The sequence below is a fragment of the Heloderma suspectum genome, chromosome 4, assembly GCF_057233095.1.
Source record: "Heloderma suspectum isolate Gila_16-S chromosome 4, 16-S_ref, whole genome shotgun sequence".
Lineage (NCBI taxonomy): Eukaryota > Metazoa > Chordata > Lepidosauria > Squamata > Helodermatidae > Heloderma > Heloderma suspectum.
The window spans coordinates 78778822-78795279 of NC_139461.1; the positions used below are offsets into that span (position 1 = coordinate 78778822).

Sequence of the window (16458 nt, forward strand, 5' to 3'; positions counted from 1 at the left end):
GCCTAGGGGCCATAACCACAATTGTTCACCAAAGCATCACCAGCTTTAAAGAGGAGGTAGTTCAAGCAGCAGCCAGCTTCTGAAGATCCCCATCATCCAGTGCCAATGTGCTGGCCTTCCCTATTTTGCCTGCCAGCTGCCCTTCCCCACCATTTTGCAGTCCCCAATTCTCAGCTCCACACCTGAGCATCCTCCTGCAGTGTCCAGTTCACTGTTCCAAAAATCCTCACATTTGAAAACAGCTGTCCCCTATTGCATTACACCCCAGTAATGCAAGTCTCTCTTTTCAGTGACCAGAAGCCATCACCACAATCTATTCCACACTGTTCCCCTGCTCCCAGCCGCAAGTGCTAAAAGATTTCAAATTTTACACCCCCTGACATCTGTGCTGTTAATTTAAATCAACAGAGGGAAAGGGATATGTTTAGGCAAGCTGTAGCAGACATTGTAGCTGCTCTGCCCTACAAAGGTTCTTGCTTCCTGCTGCTGAAGGGAGTTCAATTTTGTGTTATATGTGTGTGGCACAAGGCCATGTTTGGGACCTCAAAGGACCTTATCAGATAAGGTTTGATAGCTCTGGCTTAAAAAACAAAATCATTTATAAGTGTCACTTAGTCTATTTATGCGTGTAATGTTTGGCATGTGCAAAAGCTTGTTTTTCTCTGGCTCGGATGTTTGTAAGATTGCTTCTTCAGTCCTTGATCTATTTGTTGAAAGAAATGGCATGACCAGCAGTTTTATAGTGCTTTCCTCATAGAGGAACTCCAAAGGAGTTTTCTGACATTCTTTATCTAATCATGGCAGGGAGGTAAGAACTTGCCAAGGTCACACCATAAAGTTGTGAGAGGAACGCTCAAATTCCATGCTTTGGAATACGAGCAAGCTTCTCCTGTGACACAGAATCAAGGAGCTGAAAAGCACCAAATGACCTTGTCTGGAGGGTAAGACACACAAAACCAGTCAGGAAAACGGCCATCGAGAGTTAATTATTTATATCCCACATTTCCATTATAACCAAAGTGGTTTACACTAGCCAAACAAACAAACCTATTAACGAAGTCAAACATGCACATTTTCTTCTGTTTTCCTTTCTCCTGCTTCTTCTCATACTTAGCCTACAGGAACTGGAAATATAGGAAAGCTACAGACAGTCTGGCAGTACCTATATTTCTCAAGATTTTCATGGCTGAACTTCTGTGAAAGTTAAACAAATTGCCAGCAATAACCATAATTGACACATCCTCAGAACAACCACTTCTTGTTTATGTTGAAAGCTGCCTCCATGTGGAGGTGTTGAAGGTGATATGGATGTGCATCCAGCCTCCATAACCAGACTTCAAAGTCTTGCTGGTTCCACACACATCCCACTTGGCTACACCATGGTTGTGGGACCAGCATGGCCATACATTTTGTATAGCAGTTGTGCTTTAAGGGCCCAGGATATTGTTGTGCATGTCCCGCTAACTCATGACTGGATAGGTGGACCTCCCCTTGAAGAGTTTGGAAGCTTTAGCTGATCCAAAATATGCAGCCAGGCTGGTTACTGATGCTAACTGTATGAAGCGTATAATCCAATGGGAAGATTCCAACTAGTTTCTCTCTTCTGATGGAGGGCTTCCACCAGCAGTATGAGGGAGACAAATGTTCCACAATCCTCCCTCCTCTCAGCAGCCCCTTGCACCACCCTAAATCGGCCCTGTCTACTTATAAGTCCCATTAAGTTCAGTAGGGCTGACTCCCAGGAAAGTAGGAAAAGGACTGCAACCTAACAGTGCAATCCTATGTAGGGTTTACTCAGTAGTAAGTCATATTGCATTCAATGTAGATTACTCCATAGTGATTAGGACTGCAACCTAAACCTGTTTGTGCTGCCATCGTTAGTAGTTAGACTGACCTCTAGAGACAACAAAGCTTCCTTGGTGGTAGCCCCCTGACTGCAACATTTTCCACCTGAAGTGCACGGTACCAGCCTCCTTGATCCTTTTATTAGAAGAAAGGTAAATTAGATGAATATTATTCTTTTTAAACACACTTGGGTCTTTAAGTAAGTTTGGGAGTTGTGTTTGCTGTAATTTTATCCTCCTGTTTTAATGTACTTTATAGATATTGCTAATTATAAACTGTAGGGTTTTGTAAATGTTATTTTATGCTATTGTTACCTACTTCTGGGAACAGAATTAATGAGAAGTATCTTGAAAGAAAGTGCAAAACTGGAGCATAGAAAGCTGCTGTTTGAGAGACTTTCCAAAGGAACAACAACCTCTCCCCTACCACTAGCGATGGTTTATCGTTTCTCAGATTCAAGCAAAGTATCTAAAATATGAACATTAGTCATATAGTAGGCTCATGGCATGTTCACAGCAGGGTGCTCTATTGCAGAATTGTCCACACTTATTTTATTTGTATCATTGTAGGCTGCATTCGCCTACTCTGCATGGAATATTTCAAAATGGAAGGTTTTGGCTCCTTCTTAATGGGTTGAACTTCAGATTTTTTTATTTAAAATCAAAAAGACAATCATAATTATCTTTTCGGCAGTTTATACTTTCACCAGCAGATGCTTCCAATACTTAGGTTGTGAAACATTTTGCTTGTCAGCCGTAGGTGCTGGCTGACACACGCACAGACACACGCTCCTGTTTATTCCTTCTGTTACTGTTGAGTCAGATTACAAACAAGCTAATAGATTAGAAGCTTCTGTCATCCAATACTAACAATTACAATGCTAGTCAGGCCACTTTACGTCAGCAGTGGGCACACATTTTACACCTATGCAAACAACGTATTGGGTTGAATTCATCGGTGCTGCAACTCCAGTAAAATCTATTCTATGCTATCACATAGCTGATAAATCCCATGATAGTATCTCACAATGGAGCTAGTTAACTAAAGTACTGTTAAGAAGAGGAACATGCAATTAGGCCCACAAGCCCATGCACACTTACCTGGGAGTAAGCCCTACTGAAATCAGCTGGGCCAAAAAAATATGCAATAGGATAAAGCTGTAGGTATATTGTCAAAATCTTATCATTTTAGTATTATTAAAATTAATAAAACTCTGGCAAATAATACCTTTGCCATTATTCAGCATTTAGTAGGGGTTTTGTTAATAATTTTTAATTGTTTTGCATAATACATAATATGAGATACTGCTCACAATAACCAAGTTCTAACATCAAGAATCATCACAAATTAGAAAACAGTATTAATAAACACACATTTTTTTCTATACCAAACCCATTAGTTCATCCTCAGTAAATGTTTCTTCAATTTTTTAAAATTCTAATATATAATAAAACTCCACCTTTTTATAACTCAATCTTCTGCTGCTCTCCCTGCTGTCTTACCATATTAGTCATCTTAACTACAGTGGCCACATCCCACACCCTGAGACACAGTCATTGACTGAAGGTGGATTAACTTTCTTCCAACTGATTGCTGTTCAGGATGCTACTAAGAAATGAATCACCATTTCGATATCCTCAGCTACTATGCCCTCAAGATATCCAAAAAGAACTACTAATGGGTCATTAGGGAGTACTTACCTGTCTCCTGAGAAACCTGTACGAGGGTCAAGAAGCAACAGTAAGAACCAGACATGGAACAACCGATTGGTTCAAAATTGGGAAAGGAGTACGACAAGGCTGCATATTGTCACCCTGCTTATTTAACTTGTATTTATTTATTTATTAAATTTATTAATCGCCCATCTGACTGGTCACCCAGCCACTCTGGGCGATGTACAACACACCATAAACAATTTAAAACAATAAAATTTTACCATAAATTTTTTTTTTAAAAAAATACCCTAACCCACCCCAAATGCACCCCAAATGCCTGCCTGAACAACCACGTTTTTAATGCACAACGGAAGCTCATTAAAGAGGGGGCATGACGGAGTTCCCTAGGGAGGGAGTTCCACAGAGTGGGGGCCACCACAGAGAAGGCCCTCTCCCTCGTCCCCACCAGTCTAGCTGTCCTGGCTGATGGGACAGAGAGAAGGCCATCCGAGGCTGATCTTGTTAAGCGGCCTGTCTGGTGTTGCTGGAGGCGCTCCTTAAGATAGGCTGGGCCGGAACCATATAGGGTTTTAAAGGTCAAAACCAACACTTTGAATTTGGCCCGGAAAACAACTGGTAACCAGTGCAACTCCTTCAGCACTGGAGTGATGTGATCTCGCCGGCGGCTGCCTTTAATCAGGCGAGCCGCCGCGTTCTGTACCAGCTGCAGTTTCCGAACCGTCTTCAAGGGTAACCCCACGTAGAGCGCATTACAGTAGTCTAAACGAGAGGAGACCAGGGCATGTACTACTGATGGGAGCAGATGGTCGGGAAGGTAGGGGCGCAGCCGCCGTATCAGATGGAGTTGATACAGCGCTGTCCGGCTCACAGCTGACACCTGAGCCTCCATGGACAGCTGGGAGTCCAAAATGACCCCCAGGCTGCGGACCTGGTCTTTCAAGGGTAGCTGTACCCCATTCAACACCAGGTCAACATCCCCCAGCTTCCTCTTGTCTCCCACCAAAAGTACCTCGGTCTTGTCAGGGTTGAGCTTCAGCTTATTCCTCCCCATCCAGCCACTCACTGTCTCCAGACATTTGGACAGGGATTCTACGGCCAACCTTGGTGAAGATTTGAATGAGAGGTAGAGCTGAGTGTCATCCGCATATTGATGACACTGCATCCCAAACCTCCTGATGATAGCCCCCAGTGGCTTCACATAGATGTTAAATAGCATCGGGGAGAGGATGGAACCCTGTGGCACCCCACAAGTAAGTGCCACAGGGTTCCATCCTCTCCCCGATGCTATTTAACATCTATGTGAAGCCACTGGGGGCTATCATCAGGAGGTTTGGGGTGCAGTGTCATCAATATGCGGATGACACTCAGCTCTACCTCTCATTCAAATCTTCACCAAGGTTGGCCGTAGAATCCCTGTCCAAATGTCTGGAGACGGTGAGTGGCTGGATGGGGAGGAATAACGTTGTATGCAGAGTACATCATGAGAAATGCCAGGTTGGATGAATCAGAGGTCGGAATTAAGATTGCTAGGAGAATTATCAACAACCTCCGATATGCAGACGATACCACCCTAATGGCAGAAGGCGAAGAGGATCTAAAGAGCCTCTTGTTGAGGGTGAAAGAGGAGAGTGCAAAAGCTGGTTTGAAACTCAACATTAAAAAAACGAAGATCATGGCATCTGGCCCCATCACTTCCTGGCATATAGAAGGGGAAGAAATGGAAGCAGTGACAGATTTTACTTTCTTGGGCTCCAAGATCACCGCAGACGGTGACTGTAGCCATGAAATTAAAAGACGCTTGCTCCTTGGGAGGAAAGCTATGGCCAACCTAGACAGCATAGTAAGAAGCAGAGACATCACCTTGCCCACAAAGGTCCGTCTAATCAAAGCTATGGTTTTCCCAGTAGTAATGTATGGCTGTGAGAGCTGGACTATAAGGAAGGCTGAGCGCCGAAGAATTGATGCTTTCGAACTGTGGTGCTGGAGAAGACTCTTACGAGTCCCCTGGACTGCAAGGAGGTCAAATCAGTCCATCCTAAAGGAAATCAACCCTGAGTGCTCATTGGAAGGACAGATAATGAAGCTGAAGCTCCAATATTTTGGCCACCTAATGCGAAGAGAAAACTCCCTGGAAAAGACCCTGATGCTGGGAAAGACTGAAGGCAAAAGGAGAAGGGGACGGCAGAGGATGAGATGGCTAGATAGCATCACGGATGCAATGAATATGAACTTGAGCACAATCTGGGAGAGAGCGCAGGACAGGAAGGCCTGGCGTGCTATGGTCCATGGGGTCACGAAGAGTCGGACACGACTGAACGACTGAACAACAACAAATCCCCAAATTAAACTAATCTCATTCAACACTGAAGACCAAACTCTTATAACTATGGGACAAGTCCAAAAGATATGAAGGACGTTTGCTTTCTCAGAGCCACACCTCCAGCATTTATTTTTAGCCTTTGTATAGATCTTATTAAGTCTAGCTGGTATTAAATACCATCTAAATATAAACTTATAAAGCAGCACTTTCAGTTTTTAATCAGAAATAATTGATGGGAAAATGTGTGAAAGACCTGTTAATGTTTGCAAATCAAAATGTAACCTACGCGTTATACACGTTACTTTTCCTGCACACCGTTTTAAACTTGTGAAGGAAATCAGCCATAAAGGGAGCGATCTTATGGCCCTCTAAACACTGTCTAGAGGGCCATAGGATATGCTCTATTCCGGGAACCGACCTCGGAGCCTGCGCTCCAAGGTCGGTTCCTAGAAATCCGACCTCCCCCATCGTCCGCGCTGCCTCCTAGGCAGCATGGAGAAGACCCATCCTCCGCGCTCGGAAGAGGCGCATGGAGTGACTGAAAAGGGGTGGGGCGGGGGGCATTCCAGGGCGGGGAGAGGAGAGCTGCGCATATGACACATCCTACGTGTTGTACGGCAGCTTCCTCTCCCGGTCGACCCAGGGAGGCACAGAGGGAACGATCCCCCCGTGCCTCTCCTGCCTTGCTTAGGATATGAAGCCGCCTTTCTACTTAGGATTGCGCCCAAAATGGCTGTAATATGACCTTTATTTATTCGCAACTACCTCTGTATGAAAGCCACTTTACTGTAGAGCTACGGTAGCTGAGTGGTGTATATATACCACAGATATGCGGGTAGGGCCTGACTCGTTTGCACCATATATCTCTGTAATATGGGAACATTCAGATGAGAATATCAATCATGTGAATGAGAGAAGGGTCTGACAGCCTTGTTAGCTGCACCTCAGACTGGCATTTGACCATTGAGCACATTACAAAGACATGCACTTGCAGGCACTGTTTTGTCACATTCCTGTGAAGAGCTGCTGAGAATGTGCATAAATGATCCGCATTTATTAATGCTTAGGTGTACAATGGGAACTTCACACACAAAGATTGGGATGGTGGTGGAGGAACAAAGGAAACTAAGGGTACATTGGGATGTGAGATATCCAGAAATTAACATAAGGGAAGTATGCTGTCCTTTAGACAAACACGCCAATTGTTAAAAGACTTGTGATAAAAATCCAAGAATTAGACACGTTGCAATGCTGACCATTCAAGTGCATCACATGATTGTTTTGTTCAAGCTCACTTGAACAAAAACAACTGTGAGACATGAAAGTCTCACCAAAGTTTGGCTATTTTTTCAGGGATTTAGGTCTGAAATGAATTGACATTGTATTTGAACCCATTGTATTTGAACCCATTGTATTGGGTTCCGACCCATTCCTGCTGATCTTTTGTATTACTTTTAAAACAGACATCTGGCAACATCTGTTTAAAAGTTGCCACCTTCAGTGTAGAAAAATCCTGGCACTTAAGGCTGAGTGCCTCTGAGCATGTGCAGAGTTTTTCCCCCCTGGGGAGAAACGCTTACAAAAAGGGGTCTAAGTGCAAAGTAACCTTGAACATGTGCAAAGTGAGTTTTCCTTACCTGGCCAGAGACTGGATGTCTTATGTCTCACCTTCAACTCAGAGGCTCTGGAGTGGGGTACAAAATCTTCCCTGGAAATATGCAGCCTCTGGGCTAAAACGGACATTAGTTTAAACCCTAATCTAGAACCTATGTCTCCCACTTATTCTAGAGTAGGTGCAGGGCCCCCATCCGGATCTTAAAGGCCCCCTACCGCCATACTAGGATCCCAATCCGGATCGGGTGCCCTGAGCCTACTCAAGAGTAAAAATGATGGGGTACAGATGAAGCTGCCAGATATAGATTTAAAGTAATGCTTGTTTTAGCTCTCAGATTTCCTAGCATGGCGAGGCTTAGATGAGAATTCGTGGGTCGAGGAAACTGCGGCTGCAAACATATACACACCGGGTTGTATTAAACGTTAGTCTTAACTTCAATCCCTTCATTTCAATGGGTTTACTCTTACGTAGGATTAACATTCGGTGCAACCCACTTACTTGGAAATAATCCCCGCAGAAATCAGGGTGGGGGTTACTTCTAAGGAAATATATCTAGAATTGTGGGGCTGCGTCTTCGAGCACGTTTCCCTGGAAGTAAATCCTACGGATCTCAGCAGGATTCACTGTTGAGTTAACGTGTTTGGTATTAAACTGTAAAGAGAGGGCCAGAAAGCGTAAGTCCCAGCGGGGTCGACCTCTTTAGGGCCGAGCAGCGTGACTGCGAAGTGACGCTGCAATCCTGCACCGCTCACCTGGGCGTAAGGCCCACTGAACTCAGCGGGGCTTACTTCTGAGCAGGCGCGTGCAGGATCGCGCGCTGAGCCTCAGGACCGGAGAAACGGCTTCGTCACCTAAGAGGGCGGCGGGCGTGTTTCTGGGCAGGGCGGCGGAGCAGCGCGCGCCGGTGGCGTGAGGGGGAGGCAGCGCCGCCTCACAGGAACAGGCGGGCAGCTGCGCTGGGCGAAGGAGGAGCCGAGGCAACGTCGATAGGCTCGGTTGGCGGCTCCGACTCCGGCGGGGAGGGGAAAAGCGGCTTCTCTGCCGCCCCGTGAGGCTTCCTCGCTCTCAGCGCCGCCCAACGCGGAGGACGCAAGGAAGGGAGGTGGCGAGGAGAGCCCGACCTTCCGGCGCCGGGAGACCCACTTCACCCACAGTTCCCATTGAACTACTCGGCTGAAGGGTTGCTGGCGCCCTAGAGAGAAACGAGCGAGAGGACTTTCTAGAGGATGGCTGTGCGGCCTGTGACATGCAGCCAAGGCTGTGGGAGGCTGTGCGGCCTGGGCCTCGGCGTCGCCTGTTTACTGGCGCTTCTGCCCGGCCGGGTGAGCGGAGCGCGGCGCTTGAGGAGGAGCAAAGCTGGGGCCAGGGAAGATTTGTGTTTTGGGGCCTCGCCAAGACAGACTATTCGGGTCTGAAGCGGTCGGTGTCGCCCAGTGTAAGGCAGCATCCCCCAAGCTGATGCCTTCCAGATGGGTTGGACGGGACTACAGCTCCCATTATCGACCATTCTGGCTGGACATGGTGGGAGTTGTAGTCAACCCTTCTGGAAGGCATCAGGTTAGAGGCGGGCTGGTGTAAGTGAGGGGAAATCCTTGCGGGTGGGGTCGCCACGGCCCCTAGCAGTGGGTCGACTCCGGGGTGATTTCGAAGTTGGGGCGTGGGATTGGTAGACATTTCTGGCTATAAGCGTGACTGCACTGGAGGAGAATATCCCTGTGGAAAAGTATCTTGCGACGCAGTCCTATACATGTCTATTCGGAAGTAAGGCTTGACTTCTGTGGGACTTGATCTCCGGTAGTGTTTACAGGATTTCTGCCATAAGAAATTGCATTGATTAATAGCAGTCGCACATGGCTGTCCAGAGATTCCCCTCTTCTGCTTCAGATTGTTCCGGTTAAGAGGTCTTTTTTTTTTTTACAGTTTGAGTGAGCTTACAGAGCCAAAGATTGAGTAGGTAAAGAGAAGCTGTAATCGGGAACTGTCTTTAGTTGTCTGTAACGAAGTACTTATTCTGAAAGAAGCATACATCAATGGAGCTAGACCGGTCCCATACTTCATTGGAAAGTTATTGGAAGTGTTTTCAGAGAGCAAGCAATGTTTTGTAGACTGCAGGTCTTTGTGGATTGCAGCCTAAGACTCGTACCTTACTGTTTTTATTATTTCTATAACTGCACTGCCATCACAGTGTGCATGTGATGACCCCTGAAGAGTTTACAATGTAAAATTTGACGCACAGGAAACCGAGGAAGGGGAGGAAAGTGGAGTTAGGGCTAAACAGGGAAGCAATATGCGGTTGATAAAGTTGCACGTGGTTAGGCTCAGTTACAGAAGGGCATAGGGAACTGGGGGGTTGTGTGAAAGCTTGAATGAAAAAGGTGGGTTTTAAGGAGGGATTAAGTGAAGTAAGAGGTGGCATCACACAGGTGTTCTAGGAGATAGTTCCAAGCATATGGGACAGCAAGGGAGAAAAAGTGGAGTAAGTCTTCTATTGTGACTTGCTTACTTGGTGACCCTTTATGCAGTAAGTTTGCTGACACCTGAAGGTGTCTTTTAAAATTGCCAAGTCTGTCTGTTTGTTTCCACTTCCACTTTAAAAACAACAACATGTTGAACTGTTCGCAATGCTGAGAGATCTCTGATCAGCCATGGAAGTGAGTTTAAAAAGTCATCTTGCAGTGGAAAAGATGGTGGGATGAATCCAATTAAAATGTTGAATTGTCTAAGGAGTAGTGTTCCTAGCACAGGTAAGACTGTGAGGTCACCTGGTAACTTATTTTTCAAGCCACTCTGTGACATATAGATATGTAAGTAGGTGATTTGGTAAAATCCCTGTACTTATTTGAATGTACTTCTGACATCTAGAGAACTTTCTGTGGTATAATGTGTTATTGGTCTGTGAAAAATTCAAAAACAGTTCACTTGAGTGTCCTGCACAGCATCTACGCTCTGACATCAAATGAACGCACAGTGGTAGTACAATGAGTTAGACATCCATAACCCATTGTACAAGGTAAACTACTCAGTGGGTACGTTCACATGATCATGGGGGGAGGGTGGGTAAGGGAACAACAACATGTGTGCTCCATACATGACTGCGGAGCCACACAGGGCAGCATGGTTCCATTACCCATTCCGGCTCTGTGGTTCCCTTTTCATCCTCTCACCGCTGTGGCTGCATATTCCAGTGTCCACCACAGCAGGAACAGGGGTGCACCGGCTGCTCCAGCTGTCGCTATGCGACCATGACTATAGAGTTCGGCTGTGCAGGCTAGAATGTCACTGGGAATTCCAGACACTCTAGGCAGCTGTTTCTGTGGTCGCCTGGATTTATCCACGAAGCAGCCAGATTTATTTACAGAACACCTGACTGACACCATGGTAAGCCACCCAGGGGGCCTGTATCCATTCTGCAGAGGGTGAGTAATGAAGGTGGGTAACTTACCTATCATGGCTGGGCAAAAGCCCCCACACGACACACTAACCCACTGTGGTTCACTCCTGAACATAACCCATGATGGGTTAGCATGTCGTCTGAACCCAGCCAATGACTTGTTAGCAACCTAAGAGTCACAGTCCCTCACCCCACAAGTTTCTAGGCCTTATGATTTAAGATTTACAGTTGGGGAAGTTCACAGCTAATTTACATCTAGTTGTATTTGAATATGATGCATATCGTTATAGTGAATGCAGAACTATTTCGTGGACTTCTTGTTTTACAAGCCTTGTATTGAGAGTAGTGGAAGCTCTTTATACCTGCTGTTCTTATTTTGTCTCTTTGTTACTTTTTGAATTGTGTTCTGACCTAGCACAGATTCAGATAATATTCAGCTTTCTCTGACTTGCATTCCAGTGCTTGTATCGGGTAAAATGATAGATAAAATTTGTTATGCATGTAATGTATGTTCTTTTAGTCTGTAGGAATCCAGAAGCTTGGCAACTTATCGCGTATTTTGTTCTGAGCTTAGGCCTGTCTTATGTATTGTCTGAGGATATTTTTGTGCAAGCCACAGTATATTTGACCAATCTCTTCTGTTTTACTAATGGTGCAGTTCAAAGTGCACTTACATCTGAGTAAATATGCTTAGGATTGCACTGCGTGAGCACATTTAGATAGCCCCAATTTTTGCTACTGAATTTTTTGTCTAGAAATGTGTTTTCTGTTTCTGCTGATAATATAATCACTTCTAAATTCAAATAGTTTTGTTTCGTTTGATATTGATGGCTACTAATTTCAACTTTTTCTTGCTTGCCAAGTGTTGAAGAAAGATACCTAAGCACTTCAGCTCGTAGCAGCTTGAAGCTCCATATCCAACACTGGGTATATTTGTATTGTGGTGGAAAAACACTAATGTTACACAACGCCACCTCATCATACCCATGCATGGAAGATGTGAATCAACATACAGTGATGTTTGGGTTGTCATTATAATGTAATAAGTGGGACCTTCAACAAAATGTTGCGGTGCGGAATGCTTCTGCTCACTGTTACAGTCTGTCATCCATGCTCTCCACCAGGATATTCCATTCCCTTCCCCAATTTTCTGTCTCCCCACTCCATAACAGTCAGCATTCTGGTGCTATTGAACATGCTCAGTTCTTATTGGACTTTGGGGGGGGGGGATTTCCCCCAAGCCTGCTATTGCCTCCCTTTTGTGCGTAGGTGGCGCCATTTTGGTTATATAAAAAACTACTGAACTCTTGAAACCCAGAAGTAGAGAGAATTATGGAATGCAGTCCACTCCAGATTCATAAGCACACTACTAAGAAGACCGACAGAGACTGTTGTTAAAAGCTTTCATAGCCAGTAGCCAGGAGGGCAGAAGTTCATACCTGTAACCATAAGCGCTCTGTCTTCCTGCAGAATTCCTTGATACCCCAAATGCAGTCAACAAACAACCCATAAACAACCCTTTGGACAAGGTGATAGCCAGTGCCAGACAAGAAGGAAAGAGTGCTGTTTCATCCACAAGAGCCAGCCCACTCCATAGTCTAGCCTCCAGTGGGTAGGAGGCCTGCACATAAATCTGTAGATGACAGGCTTCCCCAAGAGAAGGGTTTGAATATCAATGGTTCCAGACAATGGACATGTGACTACTTGTTGGTATCTGTGTTGGTGTGGCAAGCATCTTGCTAGGGAGACGCTTATTACAATAGCAAGTTCACAGTAGGAAAAATCATGCGCTGGCTGGTAGCTCAGTGGGAAAGAGTGATGTACTGGGAAACAATAGGTGGATTCAAATCCCACTTATGAAAGCTGTAAATGTGGCTTCCACAAGACACAACATATTTTGGGTGTCCTACTAACATCAATTACTTTAGATAGAAATAGGGAGAGGCAGCATTACTATAACCCAGGCCACCCGTTTCAGAGTTCAAAATCCTAATCCCACAGCCACCAGAAAATAGGCTCATGAGCAGCCTTTGTAGATTGTCACAGATGTGGCTCATGCTGTCCCCCGTTCTCTCTCTGTATGCTCATAGATCAGCCTCAAACATTAATTACTAAATGAAGGGCTCCTGATGTAAAACTGTAGAGGCTTGACATGCAAGATTCCAGGTTTGATCCCTGGCTATAATCTCCCAAGAGAAGTAGCTGGGAAGTAAGAGAGACATGCACCTATTGTCAGTATCTGTTAATTGCTTTCCCAGCTGTTCTCGTTATTAGTCCCCCCTCCCCCCCACACACACTATTGCTTGGTTCATATCAGCAGTATCAGAGTGAAGAAGGAGAGGGTGCAAGGAGGATATTGAGTTATTGGGAGGAGAGACTTTTTTGCTTGTGCTCCAGTAGTAAGGTCACTGGCAAGATGCAGACCCACTGTCAGCACTGATAAGGTGTGGTGGTGGAAGATCTACTGTCTCTATCTCATTGCATGCCTTGTCCTGAAGGAATCTGAGGTGAGTAACAATGGGGGAGAATAGAAATTTCCTAACCATCAGAAGTAGAGACTCATAGCTGAACTCCTGTGCATCTGAAAGCTGGATGACAGACAAAGTATCAGAGTAAAAGATGCAGCTTTCCCCATTGCTACATCATCATGTTGTGCGTTGCTTTTACTTTCCTGATAGTCATGCACTTCTAAGAGGAACTCAAAAACAGAAAAGGTGGCAAACCTACACAAGAGCAGTTGATTTTCCATAGGTTGGTGTTGCTATAGCCTTTGCTTGTAGTCTGCATAGCATGGCAGGGACCAGGTGCCTGGTTGTCTGCCTGGTTGAGAGCATAACAAATATAACAGCTAATATAGACACGTCCTATAGTGATCGTATGGTGCTGGCAAGTATGTGATGAGGGATTCACCTCTTGGGGGAAGTGTGCCAGTGCAACAATACATATACTGTTCTTTGCTATATGTCCTGGACCTGATCTTGCAAGGAAGAATAAGTCATGAGTATTTGGCCACCATTATTAGTGAGTGGAGGGGGCAGTGTTTAGAAAAAAATGGTACCTGTGTTCTGCTTAGCTTTCCCCAGTGCATGCTGGGACACCCTCCCCCTTCCAGTTCTGCATGGTACATTCTTTCCTGAGTCCTCTTTGTGGGAAGCATTCCTAAAAACCTGTTGAGTAAGGCAGTATACAGTGTTCCCCATACTGCAAGCTGGGGAGTGGGAAAGAGACATTGTGGTGTCCTATCCTTCTAGCACCAGCTATAGCAATGAAATTGGGGCACCTAATGGTTGTATATGGAATTCTCGAGTAGAGTACTTGTAAAGATTCTGAGAAAAGGTACGTATTGCTTGTCTCCTCTTCCTACTTCCATTGTTGGCTTTAGTTGTTTGCGTATGCAAAGTTCTCACTTTCACCATTATCAGAGCTGAGATTTTGCCATTCTACTATCGTATTTTGCTGCATGTCAGAATTGAGTTATGCGTAATTGCTCCTCTGATATAGTGGAATAGTGTGTGGAGGGTGAGATAGTATTGGGGTCTTCATGGAGTCCATTGGGAGTGTTCTTATGCCACCTCTTTAGTTCATGTAATACTATGCTATTGTTGGGAATGGGACTTATGTCTGTGTGAGTATAGAATTCTGACTAAGTATTCTTTCCTTATCAAGTAAATGTGTGGGAAGCTCCTGTCTGTAGGTATCCTAAAATTGTTGTTGTTCAGTCATTCAGTCGTGTCCGACTCTTCGTGACCCCATGGACCATAGCACGCCAGGCCTCTCTGTCCTGCGCTCTCTCCCGGAGTGTGCTCAAGTCCATATTCATTGCATCGGTGATGCTATCTAGCCGTCTCATCCTCTGCTGTCCCCTTCTCCTTTTGCCTTCAATCTTTCCCAGCATCAGGGTCTTTTCCAGGGAGTTTTCTCTTTGCATTAGATGGCCAAAATATTTGAGCTTCAGCTTCAGTATCTGTCCTTCCAATGAGCAGTCAGGGTTGATTTCCTTTAGGATGGACTGATTTGACCTCCTTGCAGTCCAGGGGACTCGTAAGAGTCTTCTCCAGCACCACAGTTCGAAAGCATCGATTCTTCGGCGCTCAGCCTTCCTTATACAGCCATACGTTGCTACTGGGAAAACCATAGCTTTGATTATACGAACCTTTGTTGGCAAGGTGATGTCTCTGCATCTTACTATGCTGTCTAGGTTTGCCGTAGCTTTCCTCCCCAGGAGCAAGCGTCTTAATTTCATGGCTACAGTCACTGTCTGCAGTGATCTTGGACCCAAGACAATAAAATCAATTACTGCTTCCGTTTCTTCCCCTTCTATATGCCAGGAAGTGATGGGGCCAGATGCCATGATTTTAGTTTTTTTAATGTTGAGTTTCAAACCAGCTTTTGCACTCTCCTCTTTCTCCCTCAACAAGAGGCTCTTTAGATCCTCTTCGCTTTCTGTCATTAGGGTGGTATTGTCTGCGTATCGGAGGTTGTTGATAATTCTCCTGGCAATCTTAATTCTGACCTGTGATTCATCCAACCCAGCGTTTCTTATGATGTACTCTGCATATAAGTTAAATAAGCAGGGCGACAATATACAGCCTTGTTGTACTCCTTTCCCAATTTTGAACCACTTGGTTGTTCCATGTCTGGATCTTACTGTTGCTTCTTGACCCTCGTACAGGTTTCTCAGGAGACAGGTGAGGTGGTCTGGTACTCCCATCTCTTTCAGAATTTGCCACAGTTTGTTGTGATCCACACAATCAATGGCTTTAGCATAGTCAATGAAGCAGAAATAGATGTTTTTCTGGAATTCTCTTGCTTTTTCCATGATCCAGCGAATGTTGGCGATTTGATCTCTAGTTCCTCTGCCTCTTTGAAACCCAGCTTGTACTTCCGGTAGTTCTCAGTTCACATACTGCTGAAGCCTAGCTTGTAGGATTTTGAGCATCACCTTGCTGGCATGTGAAATGAGCACAATTGTACGGTAGTTTGAACACTCTTTGGCATTGCCCTTCTTTGGAATTGGAATGTAAACTGACCTTTTCCAGTCTTGTGGCCACTGTTGAGTGTTCCAAATTTGTTGGCATATTGAGTGCAGCACTTTAACAGCATCATCTTTTAGGATCTTAAATAGCTCAGCTAGAATACAGTCATCTCCGCTAGCTTTGTTGTTACTAATGCTTCCTAGGGCCCACTTAACTTCACTCTCAAGGATGTCCGGCTCAAGTTCAGTGACCGCACTATCATGGCTATCAGGGACATTAAGACCTTTCCTGTATAGTTCTTCTGTGTATTCTTTCCACCTCTTCTTAATCTCATCTGCTTCTGTTAGGTCCCTGCCTTCTTTCTCCTTTATTATGCCTGTCTTTGCACAAAACGTTCCCTTGAGATCTCCGATTTTCTTGAAGAGATCTCTAGTCTTCCCCATTCTATTGTTTTCTTCGATTTCTTTGCATTGTTCATTTAAGAAGGCCTTCTTGTCTGTCCTTGCTATTCTCTGGAACTCTGCATTCAGTTGGGTATATCTTCCCCTTTCTCCCGTGCTTTTCACTTCCCTTGTTTCGTGAGCTACTTGTAAAGCCTCATCAGACAGCCACTTTGCTTTCTTGCATTTCTTTTT

At 45.0% G+C, this 16458-nt stretch overlaps 1 protein-coding gene across 1 annotated transcript in view; it reads left to right on the top strand.

Moving 5' to 3' along the window:
- Nucleotides 1-8538: 8538 nt before the first annotated feature.
- The window catches only part of NPC1 (NPC intracellular cholesterol transporter 1), a 53876-nt gene continuing 45956 nt past the window's right edge, over nt 8539-16458 (top strand). The window contains exon 1 of the mRNA XM_084849694.1: nt 8539-8778. Coding sequence (XP_084705820.1) covers nt 8683-8778 — 96 coding nt within the window. The 5' untranslated portion in view covers nt 8539-8682. The remainder of the gene's footprint in view (nt 8779-16458) is intronic.